The sequence below is a fragment of the Struthio camelus genome, chromosome Z, assembly GCF_040807025.1.
Source record: "Struthio camelus isolate bStrCam1 chromosome Z, bStrCam1.hap1, whole genome shotgun sequence".
Taxonomy (NCBI): Eukaryota; Metazoa; Chordata; class Aves; order Struthioniformes; family Struthionidae; genus Struthio; species Struthio camelus.
Genome location: NC_090982.1, coordinates 468,608 through 484,565, shown reverse-complemented (window position 1 = coordinate 484,565; position 15,958 = coordinate 468,608). Strand labels below are relative to the sequence as shown.

General features: G+C 39.6%; 1 protein-coding gene across 2 annotated transcripts in view; it reads left to right on the top strand.

The window, feature by feature from the left end:
• The window catches only part of LOC104146066 (cysteine-rich protein 3-like), a 43,928-nt gene extending 28,223 nt beyond the window's left edge, over positions 1-15,705 (top strand). The window contains exons 3-5 of one of the 2 annotated variants that reach the window (XR_011137843.1): positions 8,036-8,090; positions 8,181-8,263; positions 12,489-15,705. Coding sequence is in view for 1 of the 2 variants with exons in the window: in XM_009677941.2 (XP_009676236.2) it covers positions 8,036-8,090; positions 12,489-12,571 (138 nt within the window). In the remaining variant the exon portion in view is untranslated. The remainder of the gene's footprint in view (positions 1-8,035; positions 8,091-8,180; positions 8,264-12,488) is intronic. The other variant, XM_009677941.2, reaches the window with a different exon arrangement.
• The last annotated feature ends 253 nt before the right edge of the window (positions 15,706-15,958 follow it).

Below are 15,958 nucleotides of genomic sequence, written 5' to 3'. Positions count from 1 at the left end.
AGGCTTGCCTGTGCAGAAAAATTAACCTAGAAAGCAAGAACAAAGATGAACTTGCTGCTCTCAGGTGACTCTTGCAGGCTCTGTCTTTCCAAAAAACAGTAACTATACTCCAAAAGAACCACTCCACTTGGAGCAGAGTAACTGTTCTGGAGCAATATTCCCTTTATGATTCCCTTTATGATCCTTTTAGGACCCACAGATAGGAGAAATACTCCAGAAATCTGAATCAGCCAAAGTCACAGACATACTGCTGCAGCCAAGACATCAGTTAGACTAAAGTTTTTTCGGTAGGAGATTAACCTAGTGAGACCCACAGGTAGAAAGGAGAAACAGATATCATCATACCTCAGGCTCTGACAATGGCAAGGGACTGGGCAGATATTCCCATAATCTCAAAGGGAAGCATTCATCATGCTACAGAGGAAGACAAACGCTTCTTCCTCCCTCTCTCCCCACCACCAGGGAGAGAAATTGTGGGAATATTTCTTCTCAAACCCAGATCTGTCATTCAGTCAGATCTGAGCAAGCTATGCCATCCTAACAGATAAGACTCTCTCTATTTCTGCTTTTTCCACATCTCCACTTCTTCAAAATATATGTGACCGAATGTGTAGCTTCACTTCCTGAAGCAAGGGATCTGCAGCACATAACTAGGGTTCAAGAAGCTGCAACCCCGTGCATAAGTTTTAGCCACTCGAATGTCAGCAAAAAGAATGAAAAATCTGCAGCATTTTCATTATATAATCTATTCAGACAATGCTACAAACTTGTGGCATGAAAAGAAATGCAGAAATATAGCTCTTTGACTATGGTATGGTCAAAGAGTATACCTTTCTCTCAACAGGTATGCAAACCTTTAAATTAACGATGTCGGAAACGGAGGAAAATGAGATGGCCAGAGACAACGCTTAAATGCTAAGGCAACAGCACTGTAGGAGTCTGATAGGTGGACAGACAGAAGAGCAGAACATTTTAGGTTGTTGGCCATCTGCTGAATCACAGTTGCTACTGACAACCGTCCTCTCTGTGGTCTCCCACATAAAATAAAACAGTCGTCACATGGAATTTACAGTCTTTGGATGTGCCACAGAGAGCAGGTGGCCATACAAGGAGGCCATGGTCCTCTGCAGAGAGTCCTGGTCTCTTCAGCCCTGCTGGGGATGTAAATATGCTCACTGACTTGCATGCCATCCTTTCAGCTAGACAGTAAGGCAGAACGGACATGGCTGAGGGTTACAACACTTCATTTATACAGACTACCTCTGCATTGTAGTCATGTCTCCACTTCAAGGAAGATACCACGGAAAGAGGTAACAAAGAGGCACACGTCTAAATGGCAACATATATATATATATAGAGAGAGAGAGAGAGAGACATATATATGTATAGTGGAGTATTCCTGAAATCTGTCTGGGATGGGGTCAAGGCAGCTGTGCAGATTGTTAAATCATTCTCAGGAGATATCAGGATTAAAACAAAGAGCAAGGTGCTCACTTTCAAAGGATGAATGTAGCAGAGCTATTAGAAGATGCCGATGCTAAATGCAGTCTGCAGGTGGGGCAGTGTGCCTAATGAGGTAGCTACACAGAGTGACTAGATAACTCTAAGCTCGAGACAGGGTCTTGAACCAGGCATTTCAAGAATGTCCTTTTTCATTTCTAAAAGCTCCAGTTCTCTGGATTGCCAAAAGTCAGCTGTGAAATCTCTGGAGGGGAGCAACTAGGTGTTTAACCCACTAACCTTCCAGCCACCAAGACTTGTGGAATAGATCTGAAAAAGATGACATGCTCTAGAAGAAGAACTTGCTTCCACTCATTTTGGCCACTCCACCTCCACTGCCTACAAGAAAGTTCTTCTACTATTGAGGTGGGAAAAAGGGACTGTCTTTCCTGGCAGTCCCTTTTTTCCTGATGACCAGTTGATTCAATTCATCAGATTCTGTTCTGTAATCCGGGTTCCCTACATACTGCTGCACAATTTAGGGTAAAAGCCGAAGCTAGGCTTTTTCAAAGTTGTATGTTTATTCAGACTGCAGAGCAATGTTAGCTGAAGTGGTGATATTTATCAGTGATAAATTGCAGCTCTGGGGATAAACAGTACTTTGAGATCACATATGAAATGCTGGGGATGAATGTGTTCAGCAAGAGATAGGGAAGGAGGCTCATCTGAATTTTAGTGGAGCTAAATTTTATCTTGCTGGTAAGGAATTCTTGTAAATACTCTACTATTCAGTTTCAGCTAAAGAAAATAGCTTGATTATTCTGTTCAGTGCTGGTGAGAATAACTTATCCTTGTCTGTTACTTCAAGGATAATAGGATAGAACAATTTAGCTGGTCAAACAAAGGGTATAAGCAGGGCTGAGGCCATGGTCAGCCATGAGTTTTCTGCCTGAACAGTATTTGCCTGCTAGGTAAAGTATCCATGAAGGGTCCCAAATCGTGGCCTTGGAGAATGGGAGTGTTTTATGCTTGTATATTATCTCAGAAAGCTATCTCCAAAGCACAGGATCATAAAAGTGTTGCAAGCAGCACTGGCCTATCACGAAAAACACTGAAAAGGTAGAAGGCTTTTGGGGATTGTTTGTTAACAGAAGTCTTCTGTTATATCTTATGCTTCTTTTCCTCATTTTTATGAGTAGCAGCATAGTTTCCCAGAAAAGCATCTAACACTCATTTTTAATCTCAGTTCACTGATAATAGCGTCAATACATTTAAACTGAATTATTCATCCAGGGGTCTCTTCTGAATATAGTTTACTGTCTCCGTTGTGAACATACCTAGAAATCCCATTGTGTACGGGGTTCCTCATGGATAAAAACAATAAAATAAGTTTTCCTATTAAGCCTACCAAAATCCAGTGAATTGGATTTTACGAATCATGTTTTTCAAATAAATGTTGATAACTCACTAGTAAACACCTGTAATACTAATGACCTATCCTAAACAGCAGTAGCTGTAGGTTTAGCCAAGACAAACAACAGAAAATGAGCAAGAAAAACATGAAATAGCATGGCATCCGTGGTAGTCCATGTTCTAAAAGCAAACTGGGCAATTTGTGAACCAGTTCTGTGAAATGTCAAGGCTATAACTGCCTGCATCAAGTTCCTACCCTTTTTCAGGGTACATTTAAAATTGGCCTTTTTCTCTTGACTTTGTGTACTATTTACAGTAGCTGCAAAACATACAGTGTAAATGGTTGCTGAAATGTAAAAACAAGCTAATTCCCTCTGATTCTTCTCAGACCACATATTTGTAAATTGTCTAGACTTTATTTGTTGAAGCTTATTATTAATTTATGAGATTACACGTACAATTAGTGGCCCAACACCCTGTTATTATGTCTCAGTACTAGTTAGTACCTTCACCAAAAAAAGGCCATGTTTTCATCCCAGAGATTAATTACTGGTGGATAGAACCATAGGTCAGCTCTGTTGAATGCTGATGCACACTGCCTAACTTGACAGAGCTGGTTCAAGTACTTAAATTAAGACGTTATTCTAGAGTTAAAGTCTAGTTTCTCTATCTACTTAGTACAAACAGACATGGTCAGTCTGGTATTCAGCAGGATAAGTCACTCTCCAGATGGTGTCTGTTTTCTCCATTGAACTGCTCATGCGTAACAGATTTAGATTAGGGTCTTTAGGTCCTTTTGCTGAAGTTGGCTGAAAGCTCCCTGCAGCTTGAACTTTCTAGGCTATAATACTCTATCTACAAAACAGAAGCGTCAGTACTTCCGATGTCTATTTGGAAGTTACAGTTGTCTAGGGTAAGGAGTATGCCTACTGCATATATACACAGTACTCGATGCAGGAAGATACTAACTTTTACTGCATTTCCTGGTTGCTACTGCAATATAAGACCAAGTTAGGAAAATATACTCAACCTTTGACACAAGGGAATCTTGCATGCGAGTACATGATTATGTTAGTGAGCATTTTGTATAATCTACATTACCAGAACTGGGAAGTTAAATGCTGAATTTAACTAAGAGCAGGATCTCAGCAAGACTTTGGAGAAGGAACACAAATCTGACTTATAACGTTCCTCTTCTTGATCTTACAATCACCTCCTGAAATGCATCATAACCTGAACAAGGTCAAGAAGATTTGGCTATGGGAATGTTTTGGTCAAGTTTAATCCCTTCTGATCTCCACAGATAGCTTCAATTTTCCTTCCCTGGAGGAAATTTCCCCCTTCTAAGATGAGCATGTGCTTGAAATGGCAAGACAGGAGAATTCAATGCGTTCTGAGGAAGCAATCCATACCATTTCTCTGCTTTTATCAGGGAAGAGCCAAAATACAAAGCAATATTGCACTGTCCTTACGCTTTTTAAAAGGAGGATGAGAAGTAGATTATCCTCTCATTGAGATATTTCCCTCTGTCCTCTTCCCTTTAGTATAGTCAGCTTTTTTGGTTTCATCCAAAGTTTTCATATATCAGTAATGAGTAAATTCAGTGATTTCAAAATTTAAATACCATAACAGGAACATTTTGGGGGAGGAATAATGACATGCCTGTAGCCTCCACTGAAATGTTCTGGACTCAGCTGATTTTTTTGGAAGCCAGAGAAACTGAATAATTTTTAAAGAAAATAAATGAGACCTATGTCTCCTCTGGAGTGCTATCACACATATATTAGTAATATGTGCCTACCTCAAGTTCTAACAGCAGCCTCTTAGCAATAGGCTCTGGCCTTGTGCTTAGTTAATAATTTTAAAAAAATACTGTAAAAATCTTAATCCTAACATTCTTCCCAAACTTAAGGTTAAATAAGTAAACTTGTCTCAGTACATCCCACTTGAACTATACCATATCAGTAGCACTCAGAAATTTGCACTAATGTAATTACAAGCTGATGAAAAGCTATAAAATAAAGATGCTTATAATATATACCTCGAGTTATATAACTCTGTAAAGCAGGCCTTTATGCAGCAAGTAAAAAGACTGGTAGAAAATACCAGTCTTGATATCAGCAATAATAAAAAGACTGGATGGGGCTACAAAGGATAGTGCAAAAACCTGCACCTGGGAAAAAATAACCCCATCTACCATTACATGTCAGGGACTGCTCAGCTGGAGAACAGCTTTGCATAGAAGACCTGGGGTTCTGGTGGACCAGTTGAACATGAGGCAGCAATGCACCTGGCAGCAAAGAAGGCCAAGAGCTGCTTTAGGGCTGGGCTGCATTAGGAAGAGCACTGCCAGCAGCTAGAGGGAAGTGATCCTTCCCCTCCACTCAGCACCGGTGAGACCACATCTGGAGTACAGTATCCAGTGCTGGGATCCCCAGTGCACGAGAGATGTGGAGCTACTGCAGCAAGTCTAGCCAAGGTCCACAAAGATGAAGAAGGGGCTGGAGCATCTGTTATACAAAGAGAAGCTGAGAAACCTGGGACTCTTCAACTGGAAGAGGAGTGTTTTTCTCATGTGTGTAAATACCTGATGGGAGAGTCTAAAACGCGTGGGGTAGATTCTTCTCAGTGGTGGCCAGTGATAGGAGGAAAGGTAATGGGCTCAAACTGAAATACAGAAAATTGTACTCACACATAAGAAAACACTTCCAGAATGTGAGGGTGGTTGAACACTGGAACAGGTTGCCCAGAGAAGCTGTGGAGCCTCCATCCTTGGAGATATTCGAAACCCAGCTGCATACAGTCGTGGGCAACGTGATCTAGGTAACCCTGTTTGAGCAGGAGGGTTGGACCAGTTGATCTCTAGAGGTCCCTCCCAACCTTGCTTTTGGCAATTTAACTTGTAGTCTTACGAAAATGCTGCCAGGTTTGTTTGAGAAGAATCATGTTACATGCTGACTAGCATTAATTGTGCTACCATCCTTTAATTCTGTTTACTAGCTGTCTTTCGACTTAGACTTTCTGAGATTTTTCCTGGGATTCTGTGATGCTAACGGGCAGATATTTAGCTGGGCTATCCTGTATACCTTTTTGGAAATTAGTTTATTTCTTTCCCCTCGGTGCTCTGATCCCTCTTCATTATTTAAAGATTCATTATAAATCAACCAATATCTTGCATTCAGCAAGATGGCTAACCAACCCTCTTCAAACTCTTGGATGCAAGTTATTCAGTCTCATATGTTTACAGATGCATAGCTTCAAGAGTCATGCTCTAACAGCTTAATTCCTGTGGCAAGTACTTACTGGCCTTACAGAATGTTACATATCATCCAACTTATTTCCCTGTATAGAAAAGAAATTTTTATGAGATATTTCTGCCATTTCATGCTTAGCGCACTGATGACAGCTTTACTGTCTTTACTTAGGAAAAGGTCTGCGCTATTTAGAATTTTTTTATTTCTTCATTTCTGACATACCAAAATTTACCTAAATATTTTCTTCTGCCTTATAGTAATATTTTTTGTAATACTTTTCTCTTATCATTTTTCTAAACATAGAAATTGCTAATTTATATTCATTGCTATCAATTTTCCCCCTGCCATTTGTTAGATATTATATTTTTAATTTCTCACTGAAGCCACCTTTTTGACTACTAAATTTCATATTTCAGGACAGCTTTCTGAAACAACTTATTATCACATATATTGACTTTTTTTTTTAAAAAAAATCCCATTTCAAGCAAATTTTTCATAATTTTATTTGGCCTGAGAATATTAGTCTATTTATCTGAAGGGGGAAGTATGCATTTTATTGATCAGGACTGCAGTTTGATTGTGCATAACAAAAGCAGTGTGTTGGAATCATTTGCACAGCTATTAGTTAGTAGTTCAGGGATCAATTCATCAGTGGTTGTCAGAATAATTTCCAATATAGAAACACTCCATATGGAGTATTTGGAAGCATATGGAAGTTATCAGTTAATTTCTACAATCACTGACACTGCTTTATGGTAGCATAGGACTTTCAGTATACGCCCACACTGGCCGAAATTGCCCATGACTACATTGTTTTTGTCACCCTATGCATATCTAATCCAAGTTAAAGAATTTCTCTATCGCACTGTGGCTTAACTCAGTATCTGCATCAGCTCACTGCTGGCACCCTGGTGACAGATGAGTCAGAGCAGCCATACACATGCACCACTGGGCTGGCACCCTGGACTGCCAGGATCTCTGACACATGTGATATTTCTGATGTACACTGCCATACACTTCCATACCCTCCTTCCCACTCTATCCTTCCTAAAGCAGGTGTATCCAGAAATGCCAACATGCTAGGCATTTGAATCCTTCTGCCTTATAACTGGAACCACTGAAGAGAATCTACCTAGCTGGAGCTAACCATTTTGCTCCTTGGTTATTGAGTAGCATCTGTCCAGGTCTGAGACACGTACCAAAAGTGCCTTCAGTGATTTATTACAAAAGCAATCCTCAGCATAATAAACAGTCCCAATTTCACAGAATCACAGAGGGACCTCTGGAGATCATCTAGTCCAACCCCTCTGCTCGAGCAGGGTCACCTAGAGCACGTTGCCCAGTATTGTGTCCAGACGGCTTTTAAATATCTCCAAGGATGGAGACACTACAACCTCCCTGGGTAACCTGTGCTATTGCTCAGTCATCCTCACTGTAAATAAGTTTTTCCTTACATTCAGACATTTCAACGCTTATCCCACACATAGAGATAACCAACTCTTCCTTCCTGGCTTGGTCTGGTACCCTTAACAGGAACAAGATATACAGCTGATTCTAGTAATGTGACATGAACAGCATCAGAGAGCTGGGTTCTGGGCCAAGGCGTGAAACCAATTCCTGACACTTCTCAAGGTGAGTGGCCTAGCACACCTCATATAAACAAAGGATTTCTGCAATAAATCACAGAATCACAGAATCGCAGAATGGTTGAGATTGGAAGGGATAACTGGAATAAGGAAGAGGGAAGCTGTTTTCTTGGACAGGCATAATAAAATAACATGGGGTTTTGATATTTATACCATGCTAGGTACGGTAAATAAAAAAGACCCTGGCCTTACAGGAAGTGGTTGCTGTGCTCTGGGTTGGAAAAACATAGTCCCGAGTAATTCTTCATGGTTGCTGAAGTCTACCTTGCTTTCCCTTCACAGTACGATGACAAACCCTACTGTAACCACTGCTACCTGCAGCACTTTGGACCAAGAGGTAACATCTTGTCTACCCATTAATGTTTTATTGCTATAATCATTCAGTTTAAGAGATTTATTTTCAGAAGTACTTACTACGTATTCTCAGTTTTCCAGGTATGATCATATCTGTATAGAAAAAGAAGTAATTTGTCCAAGCAAACTGCATTCGAGAGGATGCAAGGAATCAAGGTAGTTAACAATCTAATTTATGGATAGAAACCTTATTCAGGAGAGCAGATATTTTACAGATGCAAATAGTTTGTGGATGTAAATTTGCCCTTTCAAATGCAGATGCTGACTTGAAAGATTTCGAAAAATGTGGACTAATATTCGAGTTAAAGTCTTTCAGTTTCACACTGTAAATATTTAACAGGCATTTCCCAGCTGGGACTGGGAAGATTTTTCTCTGCTAAAGGAGAAAAAAGCCTTTCAAAAACCTCTGGTAGGTCACCTATTAGCACATATCTTAGTGTTACCCAATAAGAATGAGAAAGAAGAAGAGACACAACCACAGACCACATGAAATGAGATTACAACACATATCTTGGTCCCATGCTCCCTCCTCTCTTGTTTTAAGGGCACCTATTGGTGTCCATCTGGCACAATGAGTCCATCTGCCCGCAGTAAGAGCTGGGTGCACGCTACTTGTCACCTTCAGATGTGTCTGCAGACCCTAAGCACTGCAGACCAGCACATACCATCAGCCAGAAAACTCTCTCCAGAGCCTAAAATAAACTTAAAACCTGGAGTGAAAGACAAAGTGCTGCAAGTGTAATGTGTCATAGGAAAAGAGAAGCAAAGAGCCCGTAGTGTTGAAATCCTAAGTCCTTGTAGTACTTAATGATATGTGAAATAAAACTCCCACATCCTCCTGGAATACTAGACTACAGTCTCCAAATTGCAGAGAAACTCCACTGTCTAATGGTTTGTGTCACAGGGACTAGACACATGAGCTGTTGCCAATCTCTCAATAGCAAATCTAAAGATTGTTTGAGCTGGGAGTGTGAGATATCCTGCAACTGACCCCCCTGAATGCCACCAGAAGTAGTAGTGGTTCTGCCCTAACACTGCCTGTGCTTTTGGCCTATCTTTGGTACTTTAGGGAGGGAAGAAAGACTAGCAAACCCAGCCAAATCATGAAACTTCATGTTTAGGGGTGGTAAGAAGGAAGAAAGGAAATTCCTTATTGACCTAAGTGAGCAAACAGTAGAAACCTGGAAAAGCGTAACTAATATGACAGAAGTATAACACAGCTAGCCCCCGATGTCCCTGCTCATCCACAAGTCTGGCTGCAGCACAACATGGCCACAAAGCTTCAACTCCCCTCTTCGTTTCTCATGCTGTAAAACGGAGGTGCGTGTTTCAATTCACTATCAGTTTGTGAGGGGTAGCCAAACTATCACCTACAAATCCTGATCTTGTATTTGCAAAATTAAAGCCACACTTCTAATTCTTTTCGGTCTTTTCATGTAAGGTTGTTTGATTATATTTATGAATCCACTGGTGGTGACGTACTTCTGATCCACACCGAGTGAGGCTGATGGAGAGTATATCTGTAATAGTATCATATCAAAAAATGCAAAGGACCGTGGGTTTCATTGTTATTGCTGTTTTGTCCTCAGTTCCCTCTGCCCCTGGTTTGTGTCCTGGATTTTCACATAATAATATAACACTTTAGCTGAAGGCAAACAAGCAAGCAGAGTCATCAGGAAACCTCAGGCTGGCTTTATCTGCATCCATCTAAATATTCCTCTTGCCGCAGCACCCCTTTATCTTGCTATTACCTTAGCACCACTGCTGCGAGGCAGGGCTATGACGTATCCTAATTCTGCGGAGAGGGACTGGATACAGCTAACAGGTAACCGATTTACCCAGGATCACATGTGACATCTGTAGCAGACAGGGAACATGACCTCAGATCTCAAGAGTTCCCATGGAGAAGCTTTACTACAAAGCCACCTTCTTCCTGCAGATAAACTGCCTATTGCATTACTCAGACTACATTTTCATCAGTATAAAACTGGCAACTACCCCGAAGTAGGCATTAATTATTAGTATTTGCAATAGGTTCTACAGCTCCCAGGTATCATTGCGATCTCCTTGTGCCAGATGCTGCACACATGGAAAAACTTTCTGTAAAAAGATAAACATGCCAAACATGGGAGAAAAACAGGCAATACAGAAGCAGAAAAAATATCAAACAATGTAATGGATTTTCCAAGAAAAGGTAGGGGTACAGATAGAGATTGAATCTGTGTCTCCTGACTCACAGGATAATGTCTCCCCTCCAAATCTTTATCTACTGGTGTCTACTGATCAGCATGTAGTCAGCACCTTGTCCAATGAGTGTATTAATTCGATTTGAAATCACACTTACCAGAATAAATGCACAGTTGGCGTATGTTAGGCTACAGGGCACAGCTGAAATTTTGTGTATCAATTTGGAGTGATACTGGCTGAGCTGTTTGGGAGAATGCTGTGTCTGGCGTTTAGACTTTTTGGCATGAAAATCAAACTAACCCTTAGCTGTCTGCATATCTAAACTATGCTTTACAAGTCTGCTTTTAATTCACCGTATAACCCAAACGGATTTTATATCCGTTTAAATACGCTGCAGGATTATGCTTTGTACCATAATATATTACACTATTGCAGCTACTGCATTTGCATTTATAACAATTAAAAATCCAATATATTAGCACTTCTAATCAGATATGGGAATTCAATACAGTGGTACTCCTAATCAGATACCAATACGTAGTTTTAAAAAATATCCTTGCGTTGGTAGCAGCAGTTTGCACCTTTTGAACTGTGCTCGTTAGGGCTATGCAAAGAAACAAATTTTTTCAGTTTCAACATAAACGTTAATACCAATGACAACACTATTACAGCTACAGCTAGTAGCTTTTGGTGTCTCCAAATTCAATGTTTTATACGTAAGAGAATTTCAAAATTGCGAAATATTGTATTCAAATCAAATTAAATACATTTTTTGTAATGAAACAAATGGTTTGTTTAGTTGACAAGATTTTAAAAATAAGCAATGTCAGAATTAATTTTTATTCTGAAAATGGAAAAAGATTATTTCAGATCTTTAAAGATTTTTTTAAATTATCTGAAGTATGAATTCGGTTAAGTCAGATCTGCACATTTTTCAGAGGAATGTTTAGTATATTTTTTAGCTAATCTAGTACTGAAATATTTGAAATGAAGCACCTGGTGGTGTAAGACTGTCTTGAAACTCCAGTATCTCAGCTGACTTAGGCAGCCGAAAAGGGATATTCCAGCTGATCCACCAGAGGCTTGCCGTAGTCATACCTCCAGATATTGAGGTGTATTGAGGTAACTAACTGGATGAAAACTGACCATTCAGGGGTGGGGTGTTCATTTTTAGCTGTATCAGGTCTCTGACCTGTCTTACAATGCAGTTGCACAAAGTGCTAGTGCCTTTCCAGGCATGTGGCACAGCTGAGCCCTTTTGGGTTTTAAAAAAAGGGTTTTACCCTTTTTTGGTAAACCATGAAAGCTGTATTGGCTTCAGGGGAGCGCGAAACCGCACTCTGACTGAATTGCTCTCCAAAAGCATCTTTCAACTGTAGGTCATGAGGAAGTTTGGCAGTGTGAAAAACTGTATGTTGTGTAGCTGCTCATCGAAATAGCAGAGTAGTATGTTTTCAGTAACTGGTTGGGTAGCTGAAACATCTGAAGAAGGAAGATGATGAATGGCCGTACAGTGGACCTCTAGTCCACTAGGGGGGCAGCAAAGATGTCTTATGCTAAGACCTGGAAGTTCCAGGTGCCTACACATTTTCAAGAATTTCCATTAGCTATCAAAACAGCAAATAACACACTCCTGGCTATCTCTGAGACGTTTCACAGCCAGCAACTCTATGCATGCAAATATCAGTGAATCATTTTTTTCAAAGTATTCAACATGATCTACCTGATAGATGCAGCACAAGTTGTTAATGACATTAGACTAAATTCTCGAAATGAGAGCTATTGTACACTGGTGTTTTATGCCAAAACAGTTCCAACAATTAAGATATCTGACTTGCATGTCAAAGAGGATAAATGTTATTGAAGCTTATGTTCAGTTTGGTTTCTCCTGAGACTAAGTTCAGCTGAGTTCAATTTCTAATTGAACAGCTTGCCAAAGCTTCTACTGCACTTTGAGTAGGTTTAATTTCCTCCTATTCTTAATGGTAAGTAGAATCTTTGATGAGGGTTTTTTAAGATGACAGCACTGCAGATTAGGTTTGAATACTCAATTTTACACTGCATTTCTTTTTAATTTTAATTACCCTTGCCACCTGGAAAGTTACATGAATTTCCTTTTGTTCCTTTCCTCCATGTTTTTTTTCTGATTAATATGCTTTCTTGACTTTTCTTTCCTTTCTTTTTTTTTGTAAAGGAACAGGGCGTCCAACATCTCGCTTGTTTCTTGGAGCAACTTCCTCTTCCAAGGTTCCAGCAGGAAACAAGAACAGATCTTAGATGACCCTTCTTTAATGTCCAGACTGTGGAGAACCATCACTGGATCATGATAAAGTGGCAAGATGCCAAAAAAGTGATTTTTTTCCTTAGAGTGTAAAAAAGAACACTGGTTTCGAGAATGACTGATAATCCAGAAAAAAATGTAAAGGAAAGTACTCTTCTAAACTGAAATATTTATCATAGATTAAAACTGTGCTGTGACAAATTAAATTTAATGAGCAGCAATGAATTCAAATGGTTTGCTTGGGCACACATTCATAACATATACCTGATGTTTTAATAACTTACGAATTGTTGTTTGACTCATCTGAATTGTTAGTAATCTGCTGAAAACTACTGCCTTTCCCAGTGTATTGGACTCCTAGGTAGAAAGTTCCTCAGCACTGGTCTTGTTCCTATTTGCTATGGAGAATTGCTCATGGAGGTACAGTGAAATACCTCAAACATTTGTCAGCGGCAGAGAATGTGAGTGAGATTCTTCAGGTTAAAATGGTTACTTCTGTCCTGGTCCAGTGGATCGCCACAATTACGTGACTTGGAGATGGAGGTGTAGCCAGCTGACAAATACAGAAGTATACATACATATAAAGACAGCTGTCTCTGTATTTGCCACAGTTAAATTCCACTTCCTCTGATTTTGTACTTGTTTTGATGATCAAGAGTCAAGAGTTTATTGGCATATGAGCAGATCCATTGAAATTAACACATCTGGGCCTACATTTCCTGTTAGGTTCTTCATTTCTTCTGAGCTTCAGGAACACTTTTGATCTTACATTGTACATTTCCACTCCTGGATTTTTTTTTTTTTTTATTACCTTCTCACTTTGCCACCTAACTCCAGTGTAGTGAAATGTGTAATGAAAGTATGAAGAAACTTTCCATCACGATACCTAGATATAGCACACTGGAACACCAATTCATCTGAATTTATATATAAAAGCAGACTAACCAGGCTAACTACTTAATATAGAGAAAATATTTCCATAATAATGTGGCATCATTATTCTGAAATTACTCCTTGTAAAATAGATGATTGATTTTAGGATTTTATCATGACTATGGCCAAATGAAGTTTTAAAACTCCCAATTACTATGTTTTTGCTATGTCATTGAAAAGTTAGCTATATTGTTTCAGTATATGAAATAGACTTTTCCATTTCTGATTTACCCTGTACAGCAAATTTTCAAAATATGTTTCACTATTACTCTCTAAAGAATCATTCTCAACTTTGATTGAAATACTTTATACTGTCTACTCCCAGTACAACTCCATCTGGAAACACTGGAAAATGCTTTTACTGAGCTTGGTGTTCTTGAAGTTTATCTATCAGTACAGCTAAAAGGTAAGCACACCAGAACTGAGTTATTAACAACTCTGATGCAAATGAATCATAATAGAAAGAGATTTTTTTTTCTTTTTTCTTTTGCATGGTTGACTTTATGTCTTACAGCTGAAGGTATTTAATTTATTTTATTATACCCTAGCTGAGCATGGGAGATAAGAGCTGCCCCCCACCCCGCCCCCCGCCCGGCCCCAAAAAAATGCTGTCGGTAAAACAGGCTTCTGAGATTTAGCTCATTGCATGCCTGTCGCAGCCTTACTTGGTAATGCCAGGACAAGACTGTTATACTTTTAGTGTCTTATCTCCCTACAGGTAAACTATAAATACAAAATTGTGCGCTCCTTCAGGTCACAGCTCTGTCTAGTGCTGACTGATCAGAAATGGAGTCAGTTTTGGGTTTGGCTTTTTTGTTTTTTGACCAAAATGACAACAACAAACAAAAATCTAATATAAACCTTAGGGATATCACAAGTTCTGGATTTCCCCATACCACAAGCTGCATTGTGAAGCCAAGTCATCTCTTGTAATGTATATTTTTTTTCCTTTCACCAGATAACTCAGCAAAATTTTCAGTCATCTACTGAAAAACACATTTGTGACTACATAACTTATAAAAAAACATACCATTCAATTTCTCTCAGAAACAGAATGGAAAAATGAAGACATTACTTAAAGGCGGTACCCTTTTCATTAAGAAAGGAAGGTTTCATCATCTAAGCTAAATCACAGTACTTCATTCTGGGATATTCTCTTCTTTTCTGTTCTTCTTGTTTCTGTTTCTTCATTTTCTGTTTTTCAAGATCATTCACAACTTCATAGAATTTCCTTAACAATGTGACAACATTCTCACTTTTATTTTCCTGTTCTCTTTCTGTTAACTTTTTTATAAGAAAATACGCATATCATGAGAAGTATATTATAGTGCTAAATAACTCATATTATGCTTTACTTGCTTCAGCTGCCAAAAATTATAGTAGCAAAATAAGTGTTTTAGAGAATAAATATATGTCGTCTTCTTAGGTATATCCATTATCCAGGGTTCTGGGGCACCTCCTACTAGGCCTCAAGGGGATTTTCATCCCTTTTTTGAGTGTTTTAAGTGTGGAATTTTTGAAGGAACCTAAGGTACTGACTTCTGCTGAAGTTAATGGGCATTCAAAACCACTCAAAGAAAATGTTTTGTTTGTAGCACATCTGCAGGCCCCACGATGCTAGAGGTGGCGTGGGACTGCTCTGGGCACAGTGTGTCAGGGCCTGGCGGGCATGGATAGCCCTGGCTGTGCCTGACCGTTCCCTGGCTACCACATGGGCAACGCACGCTGCAGGGCTGGGCATGAGGGCTGGACGCTCGTCTCAGAGCATGGGGCTGACCTACCTTTGCTTTTATGCTGAGATCTAAAGTAGCAGTGGCCACAGGGAGCTCTGTATCAAGGTTTTCTTGTGCAGCTAATCAGGAGACTGCTTCCTACATTTCAAGAATAATATGCAATACCTCATTCCTTCTGTTTCACATGTTGAATTTTCATGTCTTATCTCCCTGTGGGTGTGTGCCATCTCTTCAAAGTGCAAGCATGTTGTGCGGGTATGCAGTTTCTGCTAGGTGTGCTGTTCTGGCTCTTTAGTCATTAGAGCTCGGTTATTTCTCAGCCACCATGCAATATGCAAATACGTATGTTCTTGCTCTTCGGTGATCTTCCCTAGCCAGCGGGCATGCAAAAACCTTTGTAATGACTGCACTGTTATTTCCTGAATGAATTTATAAATATATAAAAATGTGGTTGCTACAAATGATTACTTTCCTCAGTTCTTGGACTCAAGCTCTTTGCCAATAGTAAAGTTACAGGCATAAAAACTCCAAAAAATGGGAGGGAAAAGAGGAAGAACCACAAACATATAGGGCAGAAGCCCTGAAAATATTCTTACTGTAGTCTCTGTGCTATGATTGTCCTGGGAAAAATTGGGACTTCGTTGTGCTGGACAAAGTTGGAGGGGGAAAAAGTCCCTTCACCAAAGATGCACAGAGATGGAGGTGGGGAGAGGGGTT